At 58.7% G+C, this 24,536-nt stretch overlaps 10 protein-coding genes across 10 annotated transcripts; 4 read left to right on the top strand and 6 right to left on the bottom strand.

Annotated features, from left to right (window-relative positions):
• Positions 1–28: 28 nt before the first annotated feature.
• Positions 29–254, bottom strand: ACA1_087850 (uncharacterized protein; the record flags this gene model as incomplete). Its single annotated transcript, XM_004338555.1, has 1 exon — positions 29–254. A coding segment is annotated over one exon (226 nt), but the record flags the coding sequence as incomplete, so codon positions are not given.
• A 228-nt stretch (positions 255–482) lies between these two features.
• ACA1_087860 (tetratricopeptide repeat domain containing protein) lies at positions 483–4,204 on the top strand (the record flags this gene model as incomplete). Its single annotated transcript, XM_004338556.1, has 13 exons — positions 483–580; positions 719–850; positions 1,042–1,201; positions 1,301–1,679; positions 1,773–1,850; positions 1,932–2,080; positions 2,162–2,376; positions 2,486–2,941; positions 3,064–3,176; positions 3,252–3,418; positions 3,521–3,762; positions 3,848–3,996; positions 4,083–4,204. The coding sequence occupies 13 exons, from the start codon at positions 483–485 to the stop codon at positions 4,202–4,204; spliced, it is 2,460 nt and encodes an 819-aa protein (XP_004338604.1).
• A 59-nt stretch (positions 4,205–4,263) lies between these two features.
• Positions 4,264–7,007, bottom strand: ACA1_087870 (Tripeptidylpeptidase 1, putative; the record flags this gene model as incomplete). Its single annotated transcript, XM_004338557.1, has 11 exons — positions 4,264–4,470; positions 4,537–4,683; positions 4,805–4,956; positions 5,103–5,210; positions 5,338–5,442; positions 5,540–5,804; positions 5,906–6,027; positions 6,130–6,206; positions 6,334–6,469; positions 6,550–6,677; positions 6,862–7,007. The coding sequence occupies 11 exons, from the start codon at positions 7,005–7,007 to the stop codon at positions 4,264–4,266; spliced, it is 1,593 nt and encodes a 530-aa protein (XP_004338605.1).
• A 464-nt stretch (positions 7,008–7,471) lies between these two features.
• ACA1_087880 (betaamylase) lies at positions 7,472–10,069 on the bottom strand (the record flags this gene model as incomplete). The annotated part of the gene is made up of 12 exons (XM_004338558.1): positions 7,472–7,550; positions 7,647–7,764; positions 7,852–7,990; positions 8,089–8,282; positions 8,392–8,481; positions 8,564–8,661; positions 8,749–8,806; positions 8,889–9,086; positions 9,173–9,250; positions 9,340–9,470; positions 9,604–9,703; positions 9,976–10,069. 12 exons carry the CDS (start codon positions 10,067–10,069, stop codon positions 7,472–7,474), a joined length of 1,377 nt encoding a protein of 458 aa, XP_004338606.1.
• A 229-nt stretch (positions 10,070–10,298) lies between these two features.
• On the bottom strand, positions 10,299–11,228 carry ACA1_087890 (uncharacterized protein; the record flags this gene model as incomplete). Its single annotated transcript, XM_004338559.1, has 2 exons — positions 10,299–10,533; positions 10,648–11,228. The coding sequence occupies 2 exons, from the start codon at positions 11,226–11,228 to the stop codon at positions 10,299–10,301; spliced, it is 816 nt and encodes a 271-aa protein (XP_004338607.1).
• ACA1_087900 (uncharacterized protein) lies at positions 11,228–14,129 on the bottom strand (the record flags this gene model as incomplete). Its single annotated transcript, XM_004338560.1, has 9 exons — positions 11,228–11,570; positions 11,797–11,871; positions 11,968–12,041; positions 12,129–12,743; positions 12,830–12,979; positions 13,098–13,178; positions 13,256–13,368; positions 13,460–13,538; positions 13,647–14,129. The coding sequence occupies 9 exons, from the start codon at positions 14,127–14,129 to the stop codon at positions 11,228–11,230; spliced, it is 2,013 nt and encodes a 670-aa protein (XP_004338608.1).
• A 126-nt stretch (positions 14,130–14,255) lies between these two features.
• On the top strand, positions 14,256–15,447 carry ACA1_087910 (uncharacterized protein; the record flags this gene model as incomplete). Its single annotated transcript, XM_004338561.1, has 4 exons — positions 14,256–14,277; positions 14,487–14,601; positions 14,748–14,890; positions 14,996–15,447. The coding sequence occupies 4 exons, from the start codon at positions 14,256–14,258 to the stop codon at positions 15,445–15,447; spliced, it is 732 nt and encodes a 243-aa protein (XP_004338609.1).
• A 161-nt stretch (positions 15,448–15,608) lies between these two features.
• Positions 15,609–16,759, top strand: ACA1_087920 (uncharacterized protein; the record flags this gene model as incomplete). The annotated part of the gene is made up of 3 exons (XM_004338562.1): positions 15,609–16,024; positions 16,098–16,207; positions 16,296–16,759. The coding sequence occupies 3 exons, from the start codon at positions 15,609–15,611 to the stop codon at positions 16,757–16,759; spliced, it is 990 nt and encodes a 329-aa protein (XP_004338610.1).
• Positions 16,760–16,825: 66 nt separating this feature from the next.
• On the bottom strand, positions 16,826–21,915 carry ACA1_087930 (RhoGEF domain containing protein; the record flags this gene model as incomplete). The annotated part of the gene is made up of 16 exons (XM_004338563.1): positions 16,826–16,900; positions 16,970–17,041; positions 17,113–18,389; positions 18,482–18,698; positions 18,768–18,938; positions 19,013–19,108; positions 19,174–19,281; positions 19,345–19,524; positions 19,588–19,718; positions 19,821–19,996; positions 20,068–20,323; positions 20,389–20,736; positions 20,808–20,989; positions 21,067–21,215; positions 21,297–21,403; positions 21,471–21,915. The coding sequence occupies 16 exons, from the start codon at positions 21,913–21,915 to the stop codon at positions 16,826–16,828; spliced, it is 3,990 nt and encodes a 1,329-aa protein (XP_004338611.1).
• A 579-nt stretch (positions 21,916–22,494) lies between these two features.
• Positions 22,495–24,399, top strand: ACA1_087940 (Ser/Thr phosphatase family superfamily protein; the record flags this gene model as incomplete). Its single annotated transcript, XM_004338564.1, has 10 exons — positions 22,495–22,596; positions 22,664–22,838; positions 22,899–22,986; positions 23,051–23,154; positions 23,223–23,362; positions 23,420–23,594; positions 23,661–23,859; positions 23,959–24,074; positions 24,134–24,244; positions 24,308–24,399. The coding sequence occupies 10 exons, from the start codon at positions 22,495–22,497 to the stop codon at positions 24,397–24,399; spliced, it is 1,302 nt and encodes a 433-aa protein (XP_004338612.1).
• Between the last annotated feature and the right edge of the window lie 137 nt (positions 24,400–24,536).

Raw genomic sequence — 24,536 nt, forward strand, 5'->3', positions numbered from 1 at the left:
CGCTGCCATGGTACCGGCTGGGAGCGGATCGTCAGCTCTCTGGGACGAAAATGAAGACGAAGACGAAGACGAAGACGAAGACGAGGCTGCTGGGAGGGGGGAGGGGGGTACCTTCCGCTGCGGCGCTCCACGCGGTACTCGAGTCCGCAGCTGCCCTTGAGGATGTAGGGGTCGTCGGGGTAGTCGTACCCCTCGCACACCACTTCAATGCGGCCCATCTTGTAGTCCCTGCGCACATGCCCACGTTCAGGCATTGAGCACACGACACGACACGACCAACGACACGACACGACACGACACGACACGACACGACACGACACGACACGACACGACACGACACGACACGACACGACACGACACGACACGACCAACGACACGACACGACACACTGTGCATACATGACGACGTCGCACTGTGCCTGATGCTTGTTGTTGCTGTTTCCTTCTTTCTTCGCCTGCCAGACGGCGGCCGGTGATTACCTCATGCGTTCGCTCGAGTACATTCAACGGATGATCAAGGACGAGGCCTTTGAGAGCCAGAAGGAAGCGCTCTTCAATCGACTGGCCGAGGGCATGAAGAGGTCTCCACCTTCTCTTCTCTTACGTTGCGTTGCGTTGCGTTTCATGTGCGTGTGTCGTGTGTCGTGTGTCGTGTGTCGTGTGTCGTGTGTATGTCGTGTGTGTCGTGTGTTGCGTGCGTTGACCGACGATGATTTCAGGCTGGGGAGCATTTATCTGCGGCAGAGCCGACATCAGGAGGCCGTGCTGGTACTCGACAAGGCCCTCAAGCTGCGCGAGCGCGACTTCGACCGCTACAAGGAGATCGAAGCCGCCGCCAAGGCTGCGCAGAGGTACCGCTCCACCCGTTTTTAGTTTTGTTTTATTTATTTATTTATACAAACACGACACGACACGACACGACACGACACGACACGACACGACACGACACGACACGACACGACACGACACGACACGACACGACACGACACGACACGACACGACACGACACGACACGACACGACACGACACGACACACGCGCAGTGCTTTGCCAGAGGCTGGCAATTGGGAGGAGACGCACGTGCAGAGACAGAGGAAGCGCGCGCAGGCCGAAAACCTCATCGACTACTCCTTTACCATGACCCTCCTCGCCAGGGCCAAGCTGCAGCACCTCCAGGCCATCAAGCGCAAATATAAACACGAGGTACCCGTGTTCGTGTGTGTCGTGTGTCGTGTGTTGGTGTCGTGTCGTGTGCGGTCATGTGTGTGCGGTGTGTGCTCAAGGAGTGTGCGATGTCTCCAGAACGCGTCGGAAGAGGAGAAGGCGCTGTTTTTGCAAACGGCCGAGGAGGCGGCTCAGAATCTCGAGACGGCCAACTTCCTGCTGACCACTTCGATCGTCGCCGACGCCCTCCGCTCCTACGACACCTTCCTGCCCGACGCCAAGGCCTCGCAGCAGCAGCAGCAGGACTACCTGGCGCAGGCGGTGGAGAAGGAGCGGCCCAACGCCCAGGCCCGGGAGCTCAACTCGCTGGGCTTCTGGAAGGGCAACCTGCTCGAGCAGAAGCTGCTGCAGGCCCAGATCGAGAACGCGATCCAGCGCGCCCAGCTCCAGAACGCCGCGGGGAGCCCGACAAGGCGCTCAAGATCCTGGTCGCCTCGCTCCGCGACAGTTCCTCCGTGTTCGAGAACTATCTCGAGGTAACGTCACACACCACCGCACACGCCGCACACACCGCACACGCGCGACCGCACGCGCACTGACATGGTGGCAGGGGCTTTCGAGTATGTCGTCGCCGGTGGTGGCGCGCCTGATCTGCCACATCGTGAGACGAGGCGCGATCTGCTGAAAGGTGCGACACACACACGCGCAGGTGCCTGAGCCGTCGACACGGAGTGCTGACGTGGCATGTCGTGTCGTGTCGTGTGGCCAGAACGTGTGAAGCCGCGAGAGATCAGGGACGACGAGGGAGAGGAGGAGGTAGGTTGGGTCATCACCAATTCCAAGGTCGACGATTTCCTCAACAAGGGCGACATCCTGCTGGGCCAGGCCATGCAGGCCCTGCGCCACCGCCACGACTCCGTACGTTCGCACCTTCTTCCCCCTCCGCCCATGCGCTCACGACACGACACGACACGACACGACACACATGACGTCACGCAGTTCGAAGGCGCGTCACCGGAGCTGAAGCAGTTCGAGAGCCTGGCGCTGTGGGAGGGCGAGGAGGCCCTGGCCCGGTGCCTGTACAACCAGGGCATCCTGGCGCTGATGCGGGATCGGTACTACCACAACCTGGTCGACTTCTTCAACATTACCCTGCCCGAGCCGGAGGCCGAAGCCGACGAGCACATCGACGATCTCGTCAACGCCATGGTCAGGTACTTGACGCCACAGACCTCCATTCTTCACATTTCGCAGCTTCAACCGTGATTTCTGGGGCGAATTGAAGATATTCGAAATATGCTCATATTTTTTGGCTGGGAGCAGAGACGACGGGTTGTTGGGCGAAGAAGCGATGTGGGAGGCCTACCAGCTGCGCAAGAAGTTCTACGACAACAGCGCCACGCACGTCGAGGTGCTCAAGTGCCTCCTGCCCCTGGTTCGGGCCTACAACCGGCAGGGCGAGAAGCACGAGCAGGCCATCAACCTGCTCGAGCCCGTCGTCGCCGAGCTGCAGTCCCAATCGACCGACGCCGACGCCGATGCCGACGCCGACGCGCGTCGGACCGCCGAAGACAAGAGCGAATGGCTGGCCAAGTGCCTCAACCTGCTGGCCGAGGCCCGGGAGCAGGCCGCGCAGTTCGAGCAGGCCGAGAAGCACCGCCTGAAGGCCCTCCATATCCTGAAGCGCACGCGCGGCCCGCACGACTACGAGACCGTGCAGGCGCTGCGCGGCCTGGCCGCAGGCTTTGTCCAGCGCGAGCTCTACCCCGAGGCCGAGAAGTGCGCCCACACAATTCTCCTTTGGCTGCCTTTTCATGTTTGCTAACCACCTGCGGTGTGTGCGGTGTGTGCGGTGTGTGCGGTGTGTGCGGTGTGTGCGGTGTGTGCGGTGTGTTTCATAGGTTGTTGAAGGCGGTGCTCAAGTCGTGGAACCAGAGCGCGGCACAGGGGGCGGACATGACCTACGAACTCATCGACGTCCTCCATGATCTTGCCACCATCCAGTCCGAGCTCAGTAAGCGCCGCACGCCGCACACGCCGCACACGCCGCACACGCCGCACACGCATGACTCACTCCGCACACTCACAGAGCGACCGGCGGAGGCGGAGGAGAGCTTCAAGCTGGCGGTGCAACTGGCCCAGAGCGGGCTGGGCGAGTCGAAGAAGGGCCGCGAGCGCACCAAGCTGCCCGAGGCCAACCTCCCCACCCTCATCAACACCATGGGCTGGTTCTTCTACACCGAGCGCAAGCCCAAGGTTCGCAGTTGTTCTACGCGTGCGTGTGTGCGATCGCTCGCGTGTGTGCGTGTGCGATCGCGTGTGCGGTGGTGCGTGTGCGCTCAATGAATTGACACACAGGAGGCGAGGCCGTGGCTGGAGAAGGGCTACGAGGCGCTGGAGCGGAAGGAGCGGATCATCAAGCGGATGGAGCCCAAGATCGCGCAGCTCTTCGCCGAGATGCAGCAGCTGGAGCAGGAGGACGCCGAAGCGCTCCAGGCGGCGGCCGCTGCCCAGCAGGCGGCGGGCTTGCAAGCCGACGTTGGTAGCACACAACTTCAGGAACAACAGAAGACGATTCTCGAGAGCCTCGACTCCGACAGGTACTCGTCGCGTGTGTCGTGTGTCGTGTGTCGTGTCGTGCAGCGCATGTGTCGTGTTGTGCTGATGGTGCTGGCCTCTGCGCAGGGAGATGAACGCACGACAGTTGATCAACAATCTCGAGGCGCTGGTGGAGCTGTACACGATGGAGAACAGCCCGGACAAGGCCGCCACATTCGCGCAGCGTCAGGTGGAGGTGCTCGAGGAGCTCATCGCCCGCAACCAAGCCGAAGAAGGTACGGACACCCACACCGCACGACACGACCGCACACGCACGCACCACACTCACTCTCCGTGCCCCGTGGCTTGTGGCTCTACACAGCGGAGCTGGCGGAGCCCCTGGACGACTTGGCGCACGCCCTGCATGCGGTGGGGGGCAAGGGGGAGGAGGCGTCCAAGGCGCTGGAGCGGTCGATCGCCATCCAGCAAAAGCACAAATTGTGACTTTGAAGAACTGTGAAAGAAGTTTTGTTTGTCACGCGTTGTGAGCGGGGCGTAGAGGCTTAGTTGGCGGCAAGGCGCATCTCGCTCTCGGCGGACAGGGAAGCGAAGGCCTTGCTGAGCGCGGGGTAGTTGGGCACGCCCAGGCCGGTGACGGGATCCCAGCCCTTGGCGGGCTTGAATCCGGGCGAGCACATGAAGCCGTTGCCGTTGTCGCTGCCCGAGGTGATGTCCAGCAGGGCGCCAGGGAAGCGCTGAGCAATCGTGTACTGTAAACAACACCAACGAGAATAGTCAGCGCGTGTCGTGTTGTGCAGGCTGTGTGTGTGCGGTACCAGCTGCGAGTTGAGGAAACCGAGAGGAGGACGGCCCTGCTGCAGCCTCTCGTCGTTGATGAGGGCGATGACAGCCGAGAAGACGGGCGCAGCGCAGCTGGTGCCGCCCACGAACTGCTGGCTTCCCTGGTAGATGATCTGCACACCCTGTGATTGATTATATATAAAAAAAGTGTTGTGAGTTCACCGCACACACCACCGCACACGCACACGCACACGCACACGCACACCGCACACGCACACGCACACGCAAGAGCGGGTGAGGTACCTCGCTGAAGGCGGAGACGTCGGGGAACGCGCGGCCCGAGATGTTGTAGTAGGAGGCCGCGGGCAGGTTGCCCTGTGCCAGGTAGTCCGCGACGGCGGCCTTCTGGTACTTGGCCTGTCCGAAGTAGTTCGAGAATCCGCCCGACGAGATGCCTGCACGGTGCGTCCGCGCATGAGTCGCGTGTGCGGCGTGTGCGGTTGCGTGCGTGCGACGTGTGCGGTTGAGTGCGTGCGACGTGTGCGGTACGTACTGTCGCTCTGGATGAGGAGAGGAGACTCGGAGGAGAGTACGGTGCCACCCACGGCGGTCACGTAGGCCGACGTGGCCGGCCAGTTGGGCTCGAAGCGCGAGCCCAGAGTGTTGCAGCCCACGCCATCGTCACCCGACGCGAACAAAATCGACTTACCTGTTTTAGCGTGTGTGCAGCGTGTGTCGTGTCGTGCGTGTCGTGCGGTTGTGCGTGTGTGCGGTTCAGACGAGTGGTCGTAGAAAGGGGAGAAAGGTGACGCGGCATGACGTGGCGTGGCGCGTACCGGTGAGGCCGACCTTCTGGAACTCGAGGTCGACGCGCTGCACGTAGGCGAGGGTGATCGACGACTCCACGTCACCGTAGCTCACGCTGTTCACCAGCGGCGCCGCTGCACACCAGCCACGTGCCACGTCAGCAACCGACACCTTAAGTCGTACGTACGCGCGCGTGTCGTGAGCGCGTGTGTCGTGCGGTACGAGACGTACGAGAGTTGAGGTCGTTGATGAACTGGATCCACTCGAGGAAGGGCTCCTGCGACTCGTGGCGGCCGGCCGTGTAGACGAACCAGGTGGGCACGTTGGTGGCCACGCCCATGATGTACTCGATGTCGAGCTCGGCCTCGACGCCGGGGCTCGAGGCGTCGTTGTGGCCCACCACCTTGACCGGCGCCTGGACCGGCAGGTTGTAGGTCTGCTGGAAGAGCGTCAGGTCGCTCGGGGTGTAGTACTGCTCCAGGAACTGCGCCACCGCCTATTATGGGACACCACACATAAAAAGCTCGTTATGGTGGTTGTGTGGTTAAGGTGGCGGTATGATTAAGGTGGTTGTGTGGTGTGGTTAAGGTGGCGGACCTGGGAGTTGGAGGCGCTCTTGCCGGTGGCGGAGGAGATGTTGAAGACGCGCTTGATGACGTTGGGGTCGACGGTGCCGCTGCCCCGCGCCTCGAGCGACCTGCGAGCGAACCTCTGCACTCCTGTGCGAACCGCCGCGAATGGAAGAGAATGCAGGAATGCAGGTCAGTCTCGTGAGAGTGAAGGTGGTGCCGTGATCCAGGAGCCGCGTGTGGGTCTCGTACTGGGGAAGTGGTTGATGCCACCGATGAAGTCGATGTGAGCGGCCACCTTCTGCGGCACGGTGTACGGCTGCAGCGACCTGCTCGAGACCATGAAACACGACACACGACATGGCACGACACACGACGCATGGCACGCAACACGCGCGACCAGGACGTGATGGTGAGTGTGCAGCGCAGAAAGTGGTGAAGGGAGTGGAATGGGACCTGAAGAGACGAGTCGAGGCTGAGTCGTGGGCGAAGTGGTGGAACTCGATGCCGCCGAGCAGCTCCTCGGCCTTGGCAGCCGTGGTGCGCACGCGCAGGAAGTCCCTGCTGCTGTTCCACTCGTAGTCGACCACGCCTGCATATTTCATCCATCCATCCATCCATCCATCACAAATTTGATGATCGATCCATTATTCGATTGTCGATGGAGGGTACCATGAGCTTCGAGCCACTGGAGGATGGTCTGCTGGGATGCGGGCGAGGGGGCGACGAGGGCGGCCACCTGCGCGGGCGTCAGGAAGCGGCCGTACGAGGGCGACGTCGGCTCGCTCACTGCCCAGAACCTACGTTTGATGATCTTATGAAGTCAGCGTCGGGCAACTGCTGGACGATCAAGGCCTCACCCAAAACAAATTCGTAAAAATCAAATCAACACTGACAAGAACGAAGATGACAAAGATCGAAGGACTTAAACTGACATTGATCAAATCGATTTGAGATGGAGTGAAGAAGACAAGCAGCTCTTACCTGCGCTCGAGCTCGGCAGTGTTGGTGAGCCGGACGGCGATGAGCAGTTCGACGATCTCCTCGGCAGCGAGGCGCTCGCCCTTGATCCAGCCCTCGGGCAGTCTCAGAGGCTCGTTGTGTTCCACGAACACTCTACCGCTGCCCATTGCAGCCGCGGCCAGAAGGCACGAAGCCAACACGGCCAGAAGCACAAAGCTTGACCTCGACATCATCATCATCAACCTTCTGTCGTGGCAGCAATACTGGAATCGTGTGGTCCCACAGACGCACTGACCGCCAAACCCCGAACCTTCGCTTTCATTTTCATTTCGGCGCTGCCAGTCTGGTGCCGTGCACGCCACTCGCCGTGTGCGTTGTGTGTCGTGTCGTGTCAAGCGTGTGCCTTTAAGTCGTGTCGAGTGCGTTGTGCTGGACGGTCAGCTCTAATCTACATCAAAACTGAGAAAACAGCACAGGCAAAGCAAGCGTTCAGAGCCTGCCGATGGTGGTGCACACCTCTAACAAAATCCTGGCGAGTCGTCGATTATCCTCTCTCTCACTTTCCTCTCCTCCTCTCCTCCGCATGCTGCGGCCATCAGCAGATAGTTGGCCTTTAGAATCGCTACGCTCTCTAGGCGCGGTGCATCGCGTTGACGAAGTTGAGGAACGTGTTCCAGTTGTTTTGGTTGTAGATCAGGTTGTTCGTCAGCCTGCAGCGCGCAAACATAGGAAGAGCGCCATGGGCGGTCGCGTGTCAGCTGGGTCGACACAGCGGTGTTGCGGTGACGGATGGAGGCGGCACGTACCTGAGGTAGGTGAAGCCGCTGATGGCGCCGTACTGGGTGGACTCCTTGATGATCTGCTGGAAGCCCGACTGGGAACACGACCCGCTACACAGCTCCAGCGCATTCTCTCCATCGTAGCCTGTCGCCGCCACTCCGTCACGTTAGTGTGCGTGTGCCGTGGTGTGTTGCGTGCGGTGTGTGCGGTGTGTGCGGTATGATAGCGTACCGACGTGAGCGATCTGAGCGGCGAGAATGGTCTGCTTGACGAGCGTCTCGGGGGCCGAGCCGCAATTGTTTGGGGAGTTGACCATCTCGAGAGCGGTGAAGTCAAAGTTGGCCCCGTACTTGCTGAACACTTGCGCAATCTGTCCAACATCAACACAGCACCATGAGCCAATCGTCGTGCGTCGTGTGTCGTGAGTGAGTATGTGCAGTGGTGTGCGTATGTGTTGTGAGATCGCACCTTGAGGTAGCCATTGTTGCCGTTGGTGTTGTAGTAACCGGCAGTAAGCTCCGCAGCGTGCGAGTTGGTGTTGTACCACCAGTGGATGCCCGACACCTTACCGGCGATACTGAGACCGGAGTAGCGGCTAAAGATCTGCCTGGCCGACTTCAAGATCGAGTCTGAGTGGTTCAACAGCTTGTTGCTGTACCAGTCTGCATTATCGTGTGCCATTGAAGATATCGATTCAGTGTGTCAGACAGCGCAGACGCGGGGGCGTATACACTGAGGGAATAGGGGGTTGATGGTTGGGGGAACACGCACTCAGGAAGAAGCGGCCGTACGGCGACGAATAGTTGTCGCCGCCGTTATCGGAGAAGAAGCCCGTGTCCTCGGGATTCGAGTCGTAGGTGCCTGTATGCGCGGAGACCAGTCAGTCCGAGTTGGAACACAACAAGCAGAGTTCAATTAACACGTTGGCGAGTGCGGGGCGTACCGGCGTTGTCCGGCCCGCCGTTGCCCCAGTCAGGGTGGCCGGCGGCGATGGCGGCCTGGTCGAGGTCAGCCAGCATGTACTTATCGTAGCACTGGAATCTGCTCATCGGTCATCGGTGGGCGCCAGCCAGGTCAGGTTTCGACAATGCGTTGAGTGAGCAAAAGACGAAGGGAATGTATGCGTACTCTCCGACACCGCAGTAAGACCACTTGCTCAGCTGGTAGCTCGGGTAACGCAGCTCACCTGCACTCCACCCATTAGAACACGCAACACACGCAACACACGCACACATCGCGCGCCGATGAGGCCGTAGGCAGATGCGCACCAGCGGGACCCATGCCGACTTGGATCTGGTTGATGGTGCCCTTCTGCAGGAAGACGCGGAAGGTCTGTTCGAGGCTCGACATGTAGTCGGCGTACACCTGGAGCGCAGTGCGCCCGTTCAGCACTGGCTGGTAGTCTACGCCGAGCGACAGGTACTCGTCGTCCGCGCCACCTTCGCGATCGCGGTAGTAGATGTCGGCTGCAGACGCAACACACGCATAGTCACGTGAACACACGTACGCACGCAGTACCGCAAACATACACACACAACCGTAGGAGACGTACGGTTCGCCTGGCCGATGCTGAGGACCCACGGAGGCAGCGGGATGAAGCACTGGTCGCCCACGTTGGTGCCGCATTGGTCTGTGGGCGAGCAAACAGGTGAGTTGTGAATTTGTAAGACACCTATTGGAGAAACACGCGAAGGGAAATGTGGGGAAAGGTTGGCGTACGGAAGGAGGTCACGAATTGGATCTTGAGTCCGACCTGGTCGACGATGTCGACCAGCTGGAGGTAGGAGGTCCAGTTGTACCTCCTCGGCCCGGCGCGCTCAACCACGCCCCACCACACGTCCACCATAACACTGTGCCCACAACACGGCACGCACACGGCACACCACACGTAAGGCACGCACGCAGGGAAATCACACGCGGTCCAGGTTAGGCGCGTTAATGGCGAGGAACGGAGAGAAAACGGAGAGGAAAGGTTTTCCGAACCCGTCGACGCCGCCGTTCTTGAGCTGCTGCAGGTCCTGGCGGATGCCTTGCGGGTCGTTCAGCGCGCCGTCGTTCGTGATCGTGTCCAGCGGCATCATCACTGTGACCCACGCCGCCGTGGTGAGTGGGATCGGCCACAACACAACATATATTAGAATTTAAAAGACTATGAGCGAAACATGTTCTCATTTCTTCCCTGGAGCTAAAAAGTACCACAGCAGCACACGGTGTTTGGTAATTTGCCACGGCTTACCCGTGCGTTCCACCACAACCAACCCAAAATAATAAAACAATAAATAATAACACCATTATTATAGGAAAATAAATAACTAAATATTTTTTAAAATAAGATTCAGTGGTGCGGGGACGTACGGTTGACTGGGATGTAGGCGTGCATAGCCGCTACGCAAAGGGCCAGCACCAAAAACAAGGCGGCCGAAGAGGTGACCCCACAAGAACGCGCCATGGTCTTTGCTTAGGTTATGGTGCGGAGCTTGTGCGAGTGTGAGCGAAGAAAAAGAAGAACCAAACACAGTGTTTGTCGCCTGCCGACTGTGCGACTTGCGCTCTCTCTGTGTGTGGATGTTATCTCGCTCTACTGTCTTCTCGAGGCGCAATTCGAAACGACAATCGAGGATTGCATATCCTGTCGACTCTACCGAAATTCCCCCTTTATTTATGTCGACTAGCCAACCTCAGCCTTGCCAAGGGTAGAGCGGCTTCTTTGGCCCGGCGGGCTGCGCGGTGGTGGGCGTGGCTTGCTGGGGGTTCTGGGTCGACTCGTGCATGTAGTCGAGGATGTAGTACGACACCTTTTCGACGCGCGGCTCGTGCATGCTCTCGTAGTCGGTGTAGAAGCTGCGGACCGACGGGAATCCTCGCTTCTTGAGCACGAACAAGAGCGGCTTGTAGCGTTCCTTCTCGCACTCCCTGGTAGCACCGCCATCAACACCGCCATCAACACCACCATCGACTATAAGTGTGATCGTCTTCTTCTTCTTTTTTCCTTCACCTCGCGTCAAGGGTGGTCCATAAGTGACGTACCTGGCCCAGTCCTTCATGGACGGGAAGAGTCGGTTGAGTTGGGTGTAGCGCATGTCCACCTGCAGACACGTCTCGACGAAGGTGGCCTTGACGGCCAGGTAGTCGGCCCGGTACTGCTCATGGAGCTCCAGGAACCTCTCCTCCTCGTGATCTCGCTCTGTCTCCTCCTTCTCTTCTTGTTCGTCTGGTTGTTCTTCTTGATCAGCTTCTTCTTCTTCTTGTTCGTCGCTGGTGGTGCCGGGAGATGTCGATGCTGACGTGGCAGTAGTGGCGCTGGGCGTCGTCTGCAGGTCGCCATCGCCGCCAGCGGCCGGCGCCCTGCGCTGCAGGCGGAGCCGCTTCCACTTCCCCTTCTCGCCGCGCCGCGTTCGGGTCTGCTGCCGCGAGCGCCACTGCATGAAGAGCAGCACGAGCTCGAACAGGCAGCGCTCACGCTCCTTGGCAAAGTCGATCTCGCCCTCGCCGCCCTCCTCATCGTCCCAGTCGCCCTCCAGCTCCCACGCCTCCAGGGCGCGCAGCTTGGCCAGCCACAGATAGGCCGGCGACGAGAGCACCACGCGCCGGCAGGATGACGCCGACATCATGGCCAAGGCGTCGACGTTGTCACGGACTGGGGCGCGCGGTCGCTAATGACGAGGCCCTTGAACGATAGCGGCGACTGCCTGCGCACCTTGCGCACCATCGACTCCTGATCGCGGAGATTCGGGAAGCGCTGTGGCGTGCGCCAGCCAACGGCGGTGGCGGCGTTGTCGTGGCTGCCTTCACCGTTCGAGCAAAATGCGGTGGAGGCTGCGCCGGCTGACGATTGACTGGCGAGGGCATGGTCGAGGTTGACTTCCCGGCCGAGGGGAGAAGAGCCGAAGTCGCGCACACCCACCAGGACCAGCGCATCTTCCTTGTACTTCATGAAGCGTGGGAACTGCCTGCTGACCTGGAAACACCACATATTTGCCGTGGTAAGCGTGGACGTCTCTTGCACGCACTACACACAACAAACGAACTAAGCGAGTACCAGTTGGAAGATATAGCACCACGAGGTGTTCAGAGACTTGTCAGTGATGCCTGGTGAGGGGGAAGAAGGGTTCAATCAAGCAGGGTTTGGTAAGCGCGTGGGCGGCGCCTAGGTTGATGATACCTTGGGCTGCGTACAGGCGCCAGAACTCCTTCATCAGATCTTCTCGGCTGGTGTCCTTCCTGGTCTTCATCTGGACGCACCACTTGCCGCTGTCGATCCCACGCATACGCACACGCACACGCACACGTAACCACAACTGAGCGTTGAGTTGCTTGGAGAGAAGTGGCTGCTCAAGAAGGGGGTACCTGTGGTAGAAGAGCAGGCCCAGATGCCCGTCGATCATTTCCCGTGCCTCGGCAGAAGACCAGTCAATGTCACTCTGTGTGTGGCGAAGAAGGAAAGGCGTTGGAGAGCGCAGCACACCACTAAGGTGGCGGCGAGGTAGTGGTGCAACGAGCGGGCGTACCAGGTCTTCGATGCCGACCTGCTTGGCCTTGATGATGGTCCACACCTCGTCCTCCTCCACTCTCTTCTTGTCGCTGCCGTGGAACGGATAGAGATGTCGGTAGCGCGGGAAGGCCTGGGCGATGGGCCGCCACGATGGTGAGCCTCTGGCGCCCGGGCTGCAGCTTCGGGCCAACACGAGCCCGCCGTGGCACTCGAACGTGATGCGCGAGCTCGCCGGCGAGCCCACCTTGTCGCTCGACAGCACCATGAGCTCCTCGGTGCCATCGCCCGCCACAATTTTGTCGATATCGTTGCCGCCCACTGCGCTCACCTCGCCGCTGTCGTTCACCAACTCGACGTTGACATCGAGATTCTTGACCAGCTCGCCGAAGCCGTTCTGGTTGACGTAGCTAACCGCGACCAAGCGGTGATCGTCACCCGAGTCCTCGGGCGTGGCGTTGGCCTGTTGCCACCAGTCGAGCTCGAATTGCTTGTAGGACTGGGTGAGCTCCTTAAGCGCGGTCTCCACCGCGTCGGCGTACTCGCGGTACCACTGGTGGAACGCCTTCCAGTTGGGGAAGTGCATGCTCATGAGCGACAACGCCAGGTCGTTGACCACATGCCTGTCCGTCACCTGGACGATCACATAGCAACAATATATAATAAGACGGCAACATCCGATTGGAGGAGCCAGTGTTGGGGTGAAAGTGTCATTGTTACCTTTTGGGTCTTGGCCATCTGCAGGGAGAGCGCCCAGTGCTTGACCACGTAGATGAAGCGCTTCTTGGACCGCTTGATCTCCCCGTACTGCCAATACTGCTTGGCTATGTTGTAGTTCTTGAACATGTTCTTCCGAACACCACCGAGCCACTGCATAAATGTATATAAACATACATACATTGCATCATATATGTACGCCACGTTCAGTTCAAAGCGCACAGAATGGCATCGTACGGCCATGCAATGCTACATTGAAGGGAATGTAAACCTTGTGAGCTCGAAACTCCCAGTGCAGCTTGTGGCGTTCGAGCAGAATGCCCTCGGGCGGGTGCGAGAGAAACACGCAGGTCTGGCGACGTGGCCAGCCGGTTAGTTTCGAATGGCGTGTGCAAGCTCAGCACTGCGGCCTAGCAGTTGCGTGAGTACCCAGGGCACGTGCTGGTTGATGAGTTGTTGGAAGATGTTGACGTCGTACACGGCCATGTCGATTTCCTCCCCTTCGAGGACGTTCTGGGTGGACGGCTGGTCCCAGTCCCGCACTGGGACCATTGTGCGTGCGTGCGTGTGTGAGTTGGGCGACACGCCTGCGCAGCGCGTGGGTGCATGGTGGTCCGTGCTACTACTACGCACCCAGAACAATGAAGTCGTAGTCTGATCGCGGCGAGTAGTGGCCCCACCATCTGGAGCCCCACCTGTACACATTCAGCACCTGTCGGGTGCACGGCCCGGTCAGCCCGCAAAACAAAATTAAAATAATATTCAAAACAACTTGTAGTACATAAAATATCTATAAAAATATAAAAAAATAAATACGTACTTGGTCTGGTTCGATGCCGTGGGCGGAGAGCACCCCATAGATTCGCCCCATGAACAGCTTCTGCTTCTTCTCGCTCCATGCTCCTCGCTCATCGTCTTCTTCATTGGCGATGCCCTTCTCTGCGATCCGTCGCTCGCAGTTGTTCAGGGCCTCGTCGAGGAGCTGCAGCCGCACGAGCATGGCCTCCTGCCTCGCGTGCAGCTCGTTGGCTGCGGCCCGCTGGGCCTTGAGCAGCGCCACCATCTCCTTGGCCCGCTCGGCCTCCTCCTTTGTCTTGCCCCCCTTGGACGTCCCGTGGCCACCACCTCCCCCTCCACCTCCGCCATGTAGCAGCTGGTGGCGGTGGTCGGCCTTGTGCCGGTTGTCGAGGCAGATGGCGTGTCGTTTGCTGACGAAGTGGCGCGCCTTCTCCTGGGCGCTCCCGAACGTGGCCCCCTCGCACACGTCGCAGTGCCACCGTGCCGGCGGCGACGGCTCGTCCATGCCAAAGAAGAAGACAACAATAATAGATATATAAAACAAAAACAAAGTTTATCTTTGTTTCAGCAAATCTTTTCCTTTCTTTTTCTCAGCTGTGTGATTGATTTGATCCATCTGGAGTGAGAGAAGATGCCGAAGGTGATTTCGCGAGGTACCACCGTCTCGAGCGGTAACGAGACTCAATTCACGGACGAGAATATCTTTGTTTACTACTGCGTGTGTGGCACGCTCTGCCTTACAATTGGTACGCTCCCCCCCCCAACGAATCCAGAAAACACATCAATCCTCTTGTTCAAATAAGTCAACTCCATCTCCTTCTTCATCTTCTTCATTGAATGATTTAACTTTACCTGGATCCAGATACGCCGTTGGAGAAGCTGCCGCGCAGGAAGACGGACAATGCGCACATCATCCAGGCGGGCAAGCGCGAGTACCGCTTCAAGACCAAGCCGCTCGAGCCCGTCACCTTCAAGCGGTACCTCTACACGCGACAATTGACGTCGCACGCAACACGCGACACACAACACGCGACACGCACACCAGCTCTCAGCTCATAGGACAATGTTGCGTGTATGTGCTGCCGTGGTTGTGATGGAGCTGTGGGTGGTGATCGTGGCGCAGGGACAAGGGCTACGAGAAGCAGTTCAGGGCCGGGTGCGAGGAGTGCGGCCTGCCCGTGTGCTACACCCCCAAGGAGAAGAGCAGCCCCATCACCTACGTCCTCGCCGGCGCTCTTCGCCTCCAGCAATACGGCCTGACCACCGGTGCGTGTGCGATGTCTGTCGTGTGCGTGCGTGCGTGCGTGTGCGGTGGTGTGTGTCGTGCGACTGACCCGCGTGTGTGCGGTGATGCGTGCGTGTGCGACACAGATCCGTTGCCGCTCGAGGAGATAAAGGAGCTGCCGGGCGTGGAGTACGACGAGTACGTGGCCGAGCAGCGCAAGGAAAAGCTGCGCGAGGAGGAAGAGGAGGGCGACGCCGCCACCCGCGCCCCGCTCCGGCTCAGCGACCTCCCGCGCCAGGAGCAGGAGCGCCAGATCCGCGAAAAGCTCAAGGCCCTCGAACGCGGCGACGACACGCGTCTCAGCTCGCTGGCGTCGTCTTCGTCATCGACAGCTCCGTCGCAACCGGCCGCTGCGCCGAGCGAGGAGCGGGACAGGGAGAGGAAAAGGAGCCGAGAGAGGGAGAGCACCGGAGACAGGGAGGAGGCCGAGGGCAAGGAGAGGCAGACCAGGCGGAGCAGGAGTCCCGAGGAGAAGCGACGCCGGAGGAGCCGCAGCAACAGCAGGGAGAGGGACTACCACGACAGCGGCAGGCACTGAGCTGGCTGGCGACATACAACATAGTCGGAGATGCGGAAGACGTTGCTACATACTGTCCGTTTTGATGCGGACCAGGCAACAGGCTTAATGTGTGTTACTGGTGTGTTGGTGTCCACGCAAGGCCTTTTTCCACACAGAGCGAAGAAGAAGAACACGACGAGATGCAGGTGCAGGCCCTGACGAAAACATTTGTGGTGGTGGTGGTGCTAGCCCTGCTGGTGGGCCTGATGGCCCTGACCGTATCGGGGGCGCGCGACTGTCAAGGTAGGGTGGGCTCCTCCTCCTACGACCTCGCTCCGCTGGAGAGGGAGCTTCGTGGGCAGGACGTCACCGCCAGCGGGGCGGGCAACACCTACTACTACTCCGTGTGCGGCGTGGTGAGCAACACGGTCTGCCAAACGAGCACCGACAATGTCCCGGCCGTATGCCAGCGGGACATTGTGGGCCAGTACCTCGACTGCGGCAGCCAGCGCACAGCGCGTTTCGAGCAGCTGCCGGGCGGAGGCGAGTCGGACGGCTTCAGCCTCTCCTTCTCCGGTGGTCGGGATGGTCGTGAGTCCCGCATCCTCTTCAAGTGGTACATCTTCAACCATTCGGTTGTTTGGCAAAATGGAACTTAAGTTTAATGTGATGTGCATTGTTGCGTGCAGCGACCCGAACGCGCGGGGCTCGTTCTCGTTTGTGAAAGAGGACCCGGTGCTGACCTACACCCTGCAATACGTGTCCAAGTACGCCTGCCCGACGAACCGCCAGCCCAGCGGTACCCCCCCTATCACCCCAAAAACCTGCGATTCCTCTTCATTCGCCTGATTTTATTCGTGGTTGTTTCTGGTTGGTTGGTTTTGTAGGCCCGGATACTGTCACGCTGTGCGGCTGCAGCACGAGCTGCAGGAACTGTGTGGACTACCCGCTGGGCCAGTGCATGCCGGTGATCCCCATGTGCACCGGCCAAGATGCCGGCTTCGTGCGCGTCGACCAGCAGTCCAGCACGCAGTTCCTCATCAGCGGCTTTCTCGACAGCACCTGCTCGCTGCCCCTCGTCCAAGCGGTGACGAGCTGCAGCCAGTGCAACGGAGCAGTCCTGGCCCTGTGCGGCTCGTCGCGCGGCGGTCTGCCCGGGTGGGGCATCGCTTTGATCGTGGTGTGCTCGCTGCTCGGTGCCCTGGTGCTCGCGCTGGGGGCAGCAGTGGCCTGTCTGGTGTACAGCCGCCACCGCCGCTCCCGCGCTCTGCCCGGCTACCGACCCGCCGAGGTGAGCCTCCAGGTCCAGGAAGCGGAAGCTTTGGTGGTTGAAGATGCAGTTAAGCAATGAAAGGTGGATTCGTTCTTTACCGATCAGCGCGAGAGATGGTGATGTGATGCATCACATGATTACAAGTTAAAGCAGTTCTACAAAGTGGCTGGGGAAGTAGCCCGTCGTCTTGTTGCACTCGCCGTACCACCACCCATCGCCCTGCGCACACGAATTAGCCGATGATGGTGAGGAGGAGGAGGATGATGATGGGTCGGTGGTGGAATCTACCTTTTCCTCGTCTTTTTCGAATACAGTGACGACGTCTCCCTCCTTGAGATCGATCTGGAAGGCCTCCTTGTCCTGCGGTGGGTTGCCGGTCAGGTGGCGTGTTCAAAGAGGCAAGGCAAGAAGGTAGTGGTGGTGGCGCGCACCCCAACAAAATCAAAGAGGGCCTTGGCGATCGGGTGTTGCGTGGAGAGGGGCAGCGGCACGTTGAAGTTGGTGCCCAGCGACGACACCGAGAGCGAGCGTGCCGACGGAGAGGCCGCAAGCATCGGCGGACCACTGGCGGCCGGCTCCGAAGCCTTCTGCGCGGCGGGAGGTGACGGCGATGAAGAAGCCGACGGCGTCGTTGAGGATGCAGCCTGTGCGGCGGCAGAAGCGGCCGCGAAGGTCTGTGCGCCGCCGCCAGACGGGAGAGACGGCAGCGGTCGGTTGGGCGCCGTATTGTAGGAGGAGAGCGCACGCACGCGTCGTTTGGGCGTGCCCGATGGAGAGCTGGAGGACAGCGATGCGGACAGTCCCGTTGGTGGCGATGATGCCGGCGACGAGTCGGCTGACGCTGAGAAGCGCGCGCATGCGGGGGAAGAAGGCGTAGAGGAGATGGCGGGGAAGGAACCGGATGAAGGCGAGTGGGTGACGGCGGACCCGGTGGTGAAGCCGACCGAAGGCAAGGCCGCGCTGGGGGTGCGGGGTCGAGACCGATCGCCGGCGGGCTCGTAGTGAGACGTGGTACCGCCGCGCAGCGCGCCGCTCACCGTGTTCGCGTGGCCTGTCCGCGTCGGGGACGCCTCGATGGGCGAAGACACGGCAATGTCACTCGTCGGGCCGCCCTTGAATCGTTCGCCCGTGGACGCTTTCCGCCGCAGAACGCCCAATATTCCACCGCCGCTGCTGCTGTCATCGCCCAGCTTGCTGGTCCTTCGCTCGAGGGGAGCAGTGGCCGGCAGTGATGACGACGAACCCGAGGGCGACGGCGGACCGCTGCTGGTGGTGCCGTGCGGTGTCGACAGTGAGAGCGAGGACGAGGGCGGCGGAGAAATAGTAGTGCTCCCGAGACGCTTCTTCTTGTCCGATTGGCTCAGCGGCGGCGCCGATCGGTTCATGCTGCCTCCGGCCTCATTGTTGTGCCGTGGCGACGTAGAGCCCTCATCGCCGCTGTTGCTATGGTCGTCGAGCGCCGCGTGCTTCCGGAGGCCGAAGCCCTTGAAGGCAGCCGGCAGGGTCTGGCTGCTGCGGATCACGCTGGCGCCCCCGACAGTGCTGCCGCCGTCCGAGTGTCTAAGCTTGGGAGTCAATGGCTCGGCGGCCGCGCACTCGGCTATCGCGCTCATCCATTCCTTCTTCGTTTCGGCCGAATCGATGCAGATGACGACTCGAAGCTGCTTCGCTTGATATGTCAACGACAGCGCGTTCTTCACCGCTTTGCCTGAAAGGAGAGACGATTCGTTCGAGTTCGGGTGAGCTACGTGCACAGAAAATTCAGCCTTTTGGGGAGGAAACGAGGAGCGGGGTCGGTACCGCCTTCGAGGGCTCCGTCGGTGACGTCCTGCACGCGGCACTGGGATATGGGGATGTAGTGGTGGTAGCCATACTTCTTCTTCTCCGCATGGCACAAGAGGATGAGGTCGCTGAACAGGAGGACCGTCCGCTTGAACATCTTTTCCTTGTTGAACGACATCTTGAAGAGGCCCTCTCGTTTGAAGACTCGCTCCTCGTCAAGCGTGAGATCCAATCGCTGCGCGCACCACACGTGAAGCAACGTTAGCGCAGGGCCAGAGACATGGGAGATAACACGAGTACGCACCTCTTCGTCGTCGCGGTAGACGAGGTTGTCGCTAATCTGCTTGATGAGCATCTTGCTATCAATCACCCGCTTCTTCTCATTAGCTACGTTGATGAGGACCTCCAGCTTGTCGCGGGCCTTCGCAATGTCCGGGTAGTCGGGATGATCCTCCGGCGTCACCCCCATCAGCTCCTACACAGAGAAAGAGGCAAAGGGTCAATCAATATCACGCCGCCATTGTGCGTGCATCGTCCAGGCATACGTACTCGCAGAAGTAGTGGATACTTCGTGATTCGCTGGAAGGGCTTGATGAGCAGCGCATCAATCGATAGCTTCTTGCAGTCCTTGTGCTTTTGGGCAGCCTACACGGGGGAAGTCCGATTGAGTTCGATTCGCACGTGCGTTCAGGTGACAGTTTCGGTCGTACCTCGCAGAAGCTTCGGAAGGCCTTGTGAGAGTGGAGTGCTTCCTGTAGGGCATCGGTGGCGATCTGCTGATGTACGCACACCTCTTCATACTTCTGCAGGTCTTCCATCTGCGTAGGGATGTGATCGTCAATTGTGGGTGTGGTGCGTTCGCATGTATAAGGCGGACGTACGCGGTTGAGGAAAACCTGGCCGAAGTACTGGGGATCGGCCAATTGGCAAAGCTGCAAGGCGCGGCTCATCTTATCACTCGCCTCTTTGATCTCCTCGATGTTACCGAATATGTCTTCGATTTGCCACTCCATGAGACCTTCATCAGTGTTCATGACGGTCTTCAACGGGTTCACGTAGACCTGCGCGAGAAGTGCGCGCTTTAGCATTTGACCCACGCGAAAACGAAAAGAGTGAGGATGCACCTTGATGATGATGCCCAAGTCGTTCGCGTATTCTCGTTCTGTCTCGACCAGCTCATCAATGACTCGCTTACGTTTGTACTCTCGCTTTTCTTCGTCTGTCATTCCAGCAATGTCGAGGCTCGTCGCCTTTCCTAGAAGTCACAAATGATCAATGGTCAGAATTGAATGAATCATAGTGGCCCACAGGATACCTCGACGCTCACACTACAAACAAACAAAGGAGGGCAACGTACTCTGTATAATTTCGTACACCTCCTTGCCCTGCCCCGAGGAAAGGAGCTTCGCGGATTCGAGCGGCGTGCCGTTGGTGGCCGAACCCACTCGCGGGTCGATGCCGAGATCCAAAATTTTGTCGACCATGTCCTTCTTCTGGGAGATGATGGCGTAGTGGAGAACGTTCTCGTTGTATCTGGAATAGTGACAGTACGGCATTAGTTGCGCCCAAGAAAAAGGAGAGGGCTGGATCGTGTTGACGCGTACCGGTTCGTTAGCGTTAGATCGGGGTCCTTGCTCAGCAGAAGCTGGACCATGAGGAGGTTGCCCTGGAGGATGGCGTTATGCAGGGGAGTCTCGCCATACTTGTTTGGCGCATTGATGTCGGCGCCGAATTTCATCAAGTAGTCGAGCCCCTTCTCGTTCGAGACCACGGACTCGGGCAAGAGCGCTCGTCGGGCAAAGTAGTGAATGGGCTTCATTCCGTCGTTGCTTGATCGCGACACGTCGGCTCCCTTGACAACTGCAGGTGCACGTCAGTCATGACCAAAGTAAACGCGACACTTGGGTTGTGTGGTTTGTGTGTACCCAGGATAACGACGGTCTCTGCGTCGTTGTTCTTTTTGCACGCATAGTGGAGAGGCGTGCACCCGTTGTTGTCGACGCAGTTGATGTCGGTCGGGTTGTTGGCGATGAGGTACTCGATCATCTCTCGATTGGGCTCCGATTGGTTGCACGCCAAGTGCAGCAGACACCGGCCCGCAGAGTTCCTGGCTTTCAACTCCTCCTCGGTAACTCGGAGCACGACCTTCTGCTTCTCCTCGGATCCGTAGAGCTTCTTGATTTCGTTCCAGTCGCCCGCTTTTGTCAGCGACCACAAGTCTGTCTTCTTGTCTGTTTCCGCAACCTCGTCCGCCTCGTCTTCAATCGCTGGTCCTGTTCAGTTCCATGACGCATGCAAGAGAGTGAGCATTACAACGCCATTATCCAAGCGGCTGTTAACGTACGAGTAAGGAGTTCGTAGATCTTCTTGCCGGCAGCAGAGGTGTCCTTCTTGGCCAGGTCCAGTGGACTGCCGTTCAGGCTGTTCGGCGCGCTCAAGGTGGGATCCATCCCCATCCGCAGCAGTTTGCTGATCATGTCCAACTTCTGGCACAGCACCGCATTGTGGAGTACGTTGTCGCCGACTCTGTCGAAGCGTACTCCGTGCGTAAGTGGTGCATCTCATCGTACATGAGCTGGAGAGAAAGAGGAAGAGCTACGCACTTATTTACAGCGTTGATGTCAGCGCTTCTGTTGATGAGCAGCTCGAGCGTTGCGAGGTTGCCTTTCATCACGCAGCTGTGGAGGGGCGTTTCGTCGTTCACGTTTCTGACGTTGAGGTCCGCACCGGCGGTAAGCATGACGTCAAGTGCCTGTACGATACAATTGATAAGAAACAGCCATTCAATGCGTGCTTCAAAAATCTCGCGAGATTTGTCTGGGGGGGGCTGTACTCGCGCATTGGATTCAAGCGTCTCCGGCTGCAAGCGCTTGCGAGCAAAGTAGTGCAACGGTCTCGTGCCATCCGTGTTGGCGATGTTCACGTCGGCCCCGTGGCTCACTGGATAGAGAAGTTCCAACGATTTAAGAATCTGAAGAAGAAAAGGCAGGAAAAAACAAAGGCGTACCAAGGAGAGGGATGAGGTGGCCCGTCTCGTCAAATCGACAGGCGGCGTGTAGAGGAGTCCATCCAGCTTTGTCGGTAGCGTTCACGTCGTCCCCGAGGGAGATGAGGTACGCCACGACTTCGATATTGCCTCTGTCCAGACTGCAGGCAGCGTGTAGCGGGGTGTGGCCGTCGTTGTTGCGAAGGTTCACTTCCTCGTCGGTGAAGCGATGCTTCTTCATCTCGACCAGATTGCTTGTTCGCACCAGCTGATGGATGTCCACCTTGGTCATAGGGCGCGTTGGAGCGTTCTTAGTGAGCTGTGAGTCGCTCGAGTCGTTCACCAGCACCGGACCCCCGATGATCTGCTTGTCCGCAGCTTTGCTCCCGCTCTTCTTGCTGGAGGACGAAGAAGATGCGAGCTTGTCCTTCCCCCTCTTGCCCACAGCTCTCAACGTCTTGAACATAGTGAAGATGAGAGGCGATGGAAAGGCGAGTGATGGACAGAGATGGAGAGATGGGTGGTCGAGTAGACTTCCTCTGACTTCTCACCTTTCCGAAATCGCTTTGTCGGCTCCTCTATCACACGGTGTTCCCTCGCCACCTTACCTCCTCATTCCACTTCTTCTCGACTACTCCCCCCTTGAGCCGTTATCAAGTTGTCTCCTCCGTTAGTCCTATCTCCTCCCCCCCTCTTTTTAGAAGCCAGTTTTGTCGACCGCCGCTTCATCTGCACTATCCATTTTTAGGTTTTCGCTTCCATTTCCACCTTCAACGTGGCCAAGCACGCCGACCTTTGTGAAGGTCGTGGCCTGACCACGCTGGCCGTACATCACTCTTTTTCGCTCTTCCACTACCTTTGTTTGCTCCCTACCACAAGACGCCTCGGGCGAGCACGGTGGGAACTCTGCTTTTGTGGCCAGCGGCAAGCACTGAAACTGTTTCGGTAAATCCAAATTGGTTCTGGAAACTTCCAGAAGGTTTTTGTTTCTTGGCCGAGAGGAGCAAGGAGAGAACACCACACAACACGAGGAGTCCTGCAACACATGCAGCAACCTACGGTGCCTCAACAAGTTGTGCAACACATCAAGCAAGGCCACAACGAAGCTCTGGCAGCCTATCTCGACAACGGCCTTGGACACAGTAACGTACGGGCCACTTGAACTCTTGGGGGGGGGATCGACGGCAGCAGCTCATTCACGTTGCTGTGTTCAGGTTAACTATGCTGTGGAGGGCTGCACCTATGGCGAAACACTCCTCCATTACGCTGCGTGGCATGGTAACGCGGAGGCCGTGGCCATGCTGGTCCGCCGCGGGGCGCGCATAGACGCGAAAGGGGTCCAGTCGGACTGTACTCCTCTGCACAGCGCAGCGGCAGGCGGTCATCTAGGTGCCTGTTGCTTCGTCATTGATCATGCCCCTCTTTTGCTTACATCTTTCTCCGAGATAGGCGTGGTGGCGTTGCTGCTCTCGCTTGGAGCAAGGTTGAACAGCTTCACACAGGCCGGGTGGTCACCTATGCACAGCTGCGCCCTTCGGTATGCTGTGTCCTCTGTCACATCCTTTTGTTTCCTTCGTAAGCTGGCTCATGAATGACCACAGAGGATACGAGAATGTTGCCTGGTATCTGGAGAAGCAAGGTCTGAGCCTGGATGACCGAACAGCCGAAGGGCGCTCTGCTCGAGATATGCTCAACCACGCACTTGGTACGTCCAAGTGCCAGTGTGCCGACCAACGGTGAACTGATGCCAATCATGTGTTTGTCATTTTGTAGCAGAGAAGAAACATAAGACTGCCACTCCCACCTCAGGACTGAGCGTGCAAGACCTTCTCGACGGGAGCAGCAACCTACGAATCCAGATCGCATCGGACACTCACGTTGAATTCTATGAGTCCTTTTCTCAAATCCCAGAGGTACCGTACCCCTCACATCATTCGCCATGTGTTTGCAATTGCTAACACACACCTCAGTTGATCACCCCATCAGCTCCCATACTGGGGCTGTTGGGCGACATTGGAAATCCTGCGCTCCCGACATACCGGGACTTCCTGTACCACCAGGCCACCCGATTCAAGCTGGTCCTCGTTCTGGCGGGCAACCACGAGTATTACAGTCCCAGTTCCGCGCCGCCACACCCCACCATGGGTACGCTCTACTCAGCTCGCCTTACTTTCCTCGTTACACTTCTGATTTGCTCCCGCTACATCGCAGGTGAGCTCAATCAGGCCATTTACGACATCTGTGCTGCTGCCCCGCGCAAGAACATAGTGTATCTTGATAAGGGACTGGTGGAGCTCGGAGAGTTCGTTATTATGGGGTGCATCCTCTGGTCAGATATCCCCGAGGACATGAAACAGCAGGCCGCCTCATCCATGAACGACTACCGGCTGATCTACAAAACCAGGCGCCAGTACTGTTTCCCCTTACCAGTCCACGCTCGCTCTGTGAACTAATGCACGGCACTCGTTAGCCTCAACTTCCCGGAGGCGGTGTTCTCCCCAGACGACAGTGTAGCTGCGCACAAGGATCAGCTGCAGTGGCTGCAGACCCAGATCCAGGCGTCGATGTCCAAGGGCAAGAAGGCCGTCGTGCTCACCCATCACACTCCCACCTACCGCATTCGAGGTACCTCGTGCCTAGCAAAACCAACTACCACGGATTTCCAACACTCTGCCTCGTTACAGGGAGTGGCTTGGCTTTTAGCTCGAGCCTCGAGTACATGTTCAAGAACAAGGGCACCAATGTGGCCGTCTGGGCTCACGGCCACACTCACTACAACGATGACAAGATCATTGGTACGCACACCATATCCAACTCAACTCTCATCATCCGACCTCCTGACAATACACCACACACAGAGGGAACGCGGGTGGTGAGCAACATGGTGGGCTACAAACACGGGAAGCAGCGCGACTACCGACCTGATCTCGTCATCACGGTGGCCAAGTGACTTCCTCCTGCTCAGCCCAAACGAATCCTCGAAATTACCCACCATCTTTTCAGTGCACACCGACGAACCAAAGAGACTTTTTAAAAAGTCGAAAAAATCAGTTCAACGCAAACAACAACACAAACCAACAATGGAGG

Source organism: Acanthamoeba castellanii (genome assembly GCF_000313135.1).
Source record: "Acanthamoeba castellanii str. Neff unplaced genomic scaffold scf7180000084639, whole genome shotgun sequence".
In the NCBI taxonomy this organism is placed as follows: Eukaryota; Discosea; order Longamoebia; family Acanthamoebidae; genus Acanthamoeba; species Acanthamoeba castellanii.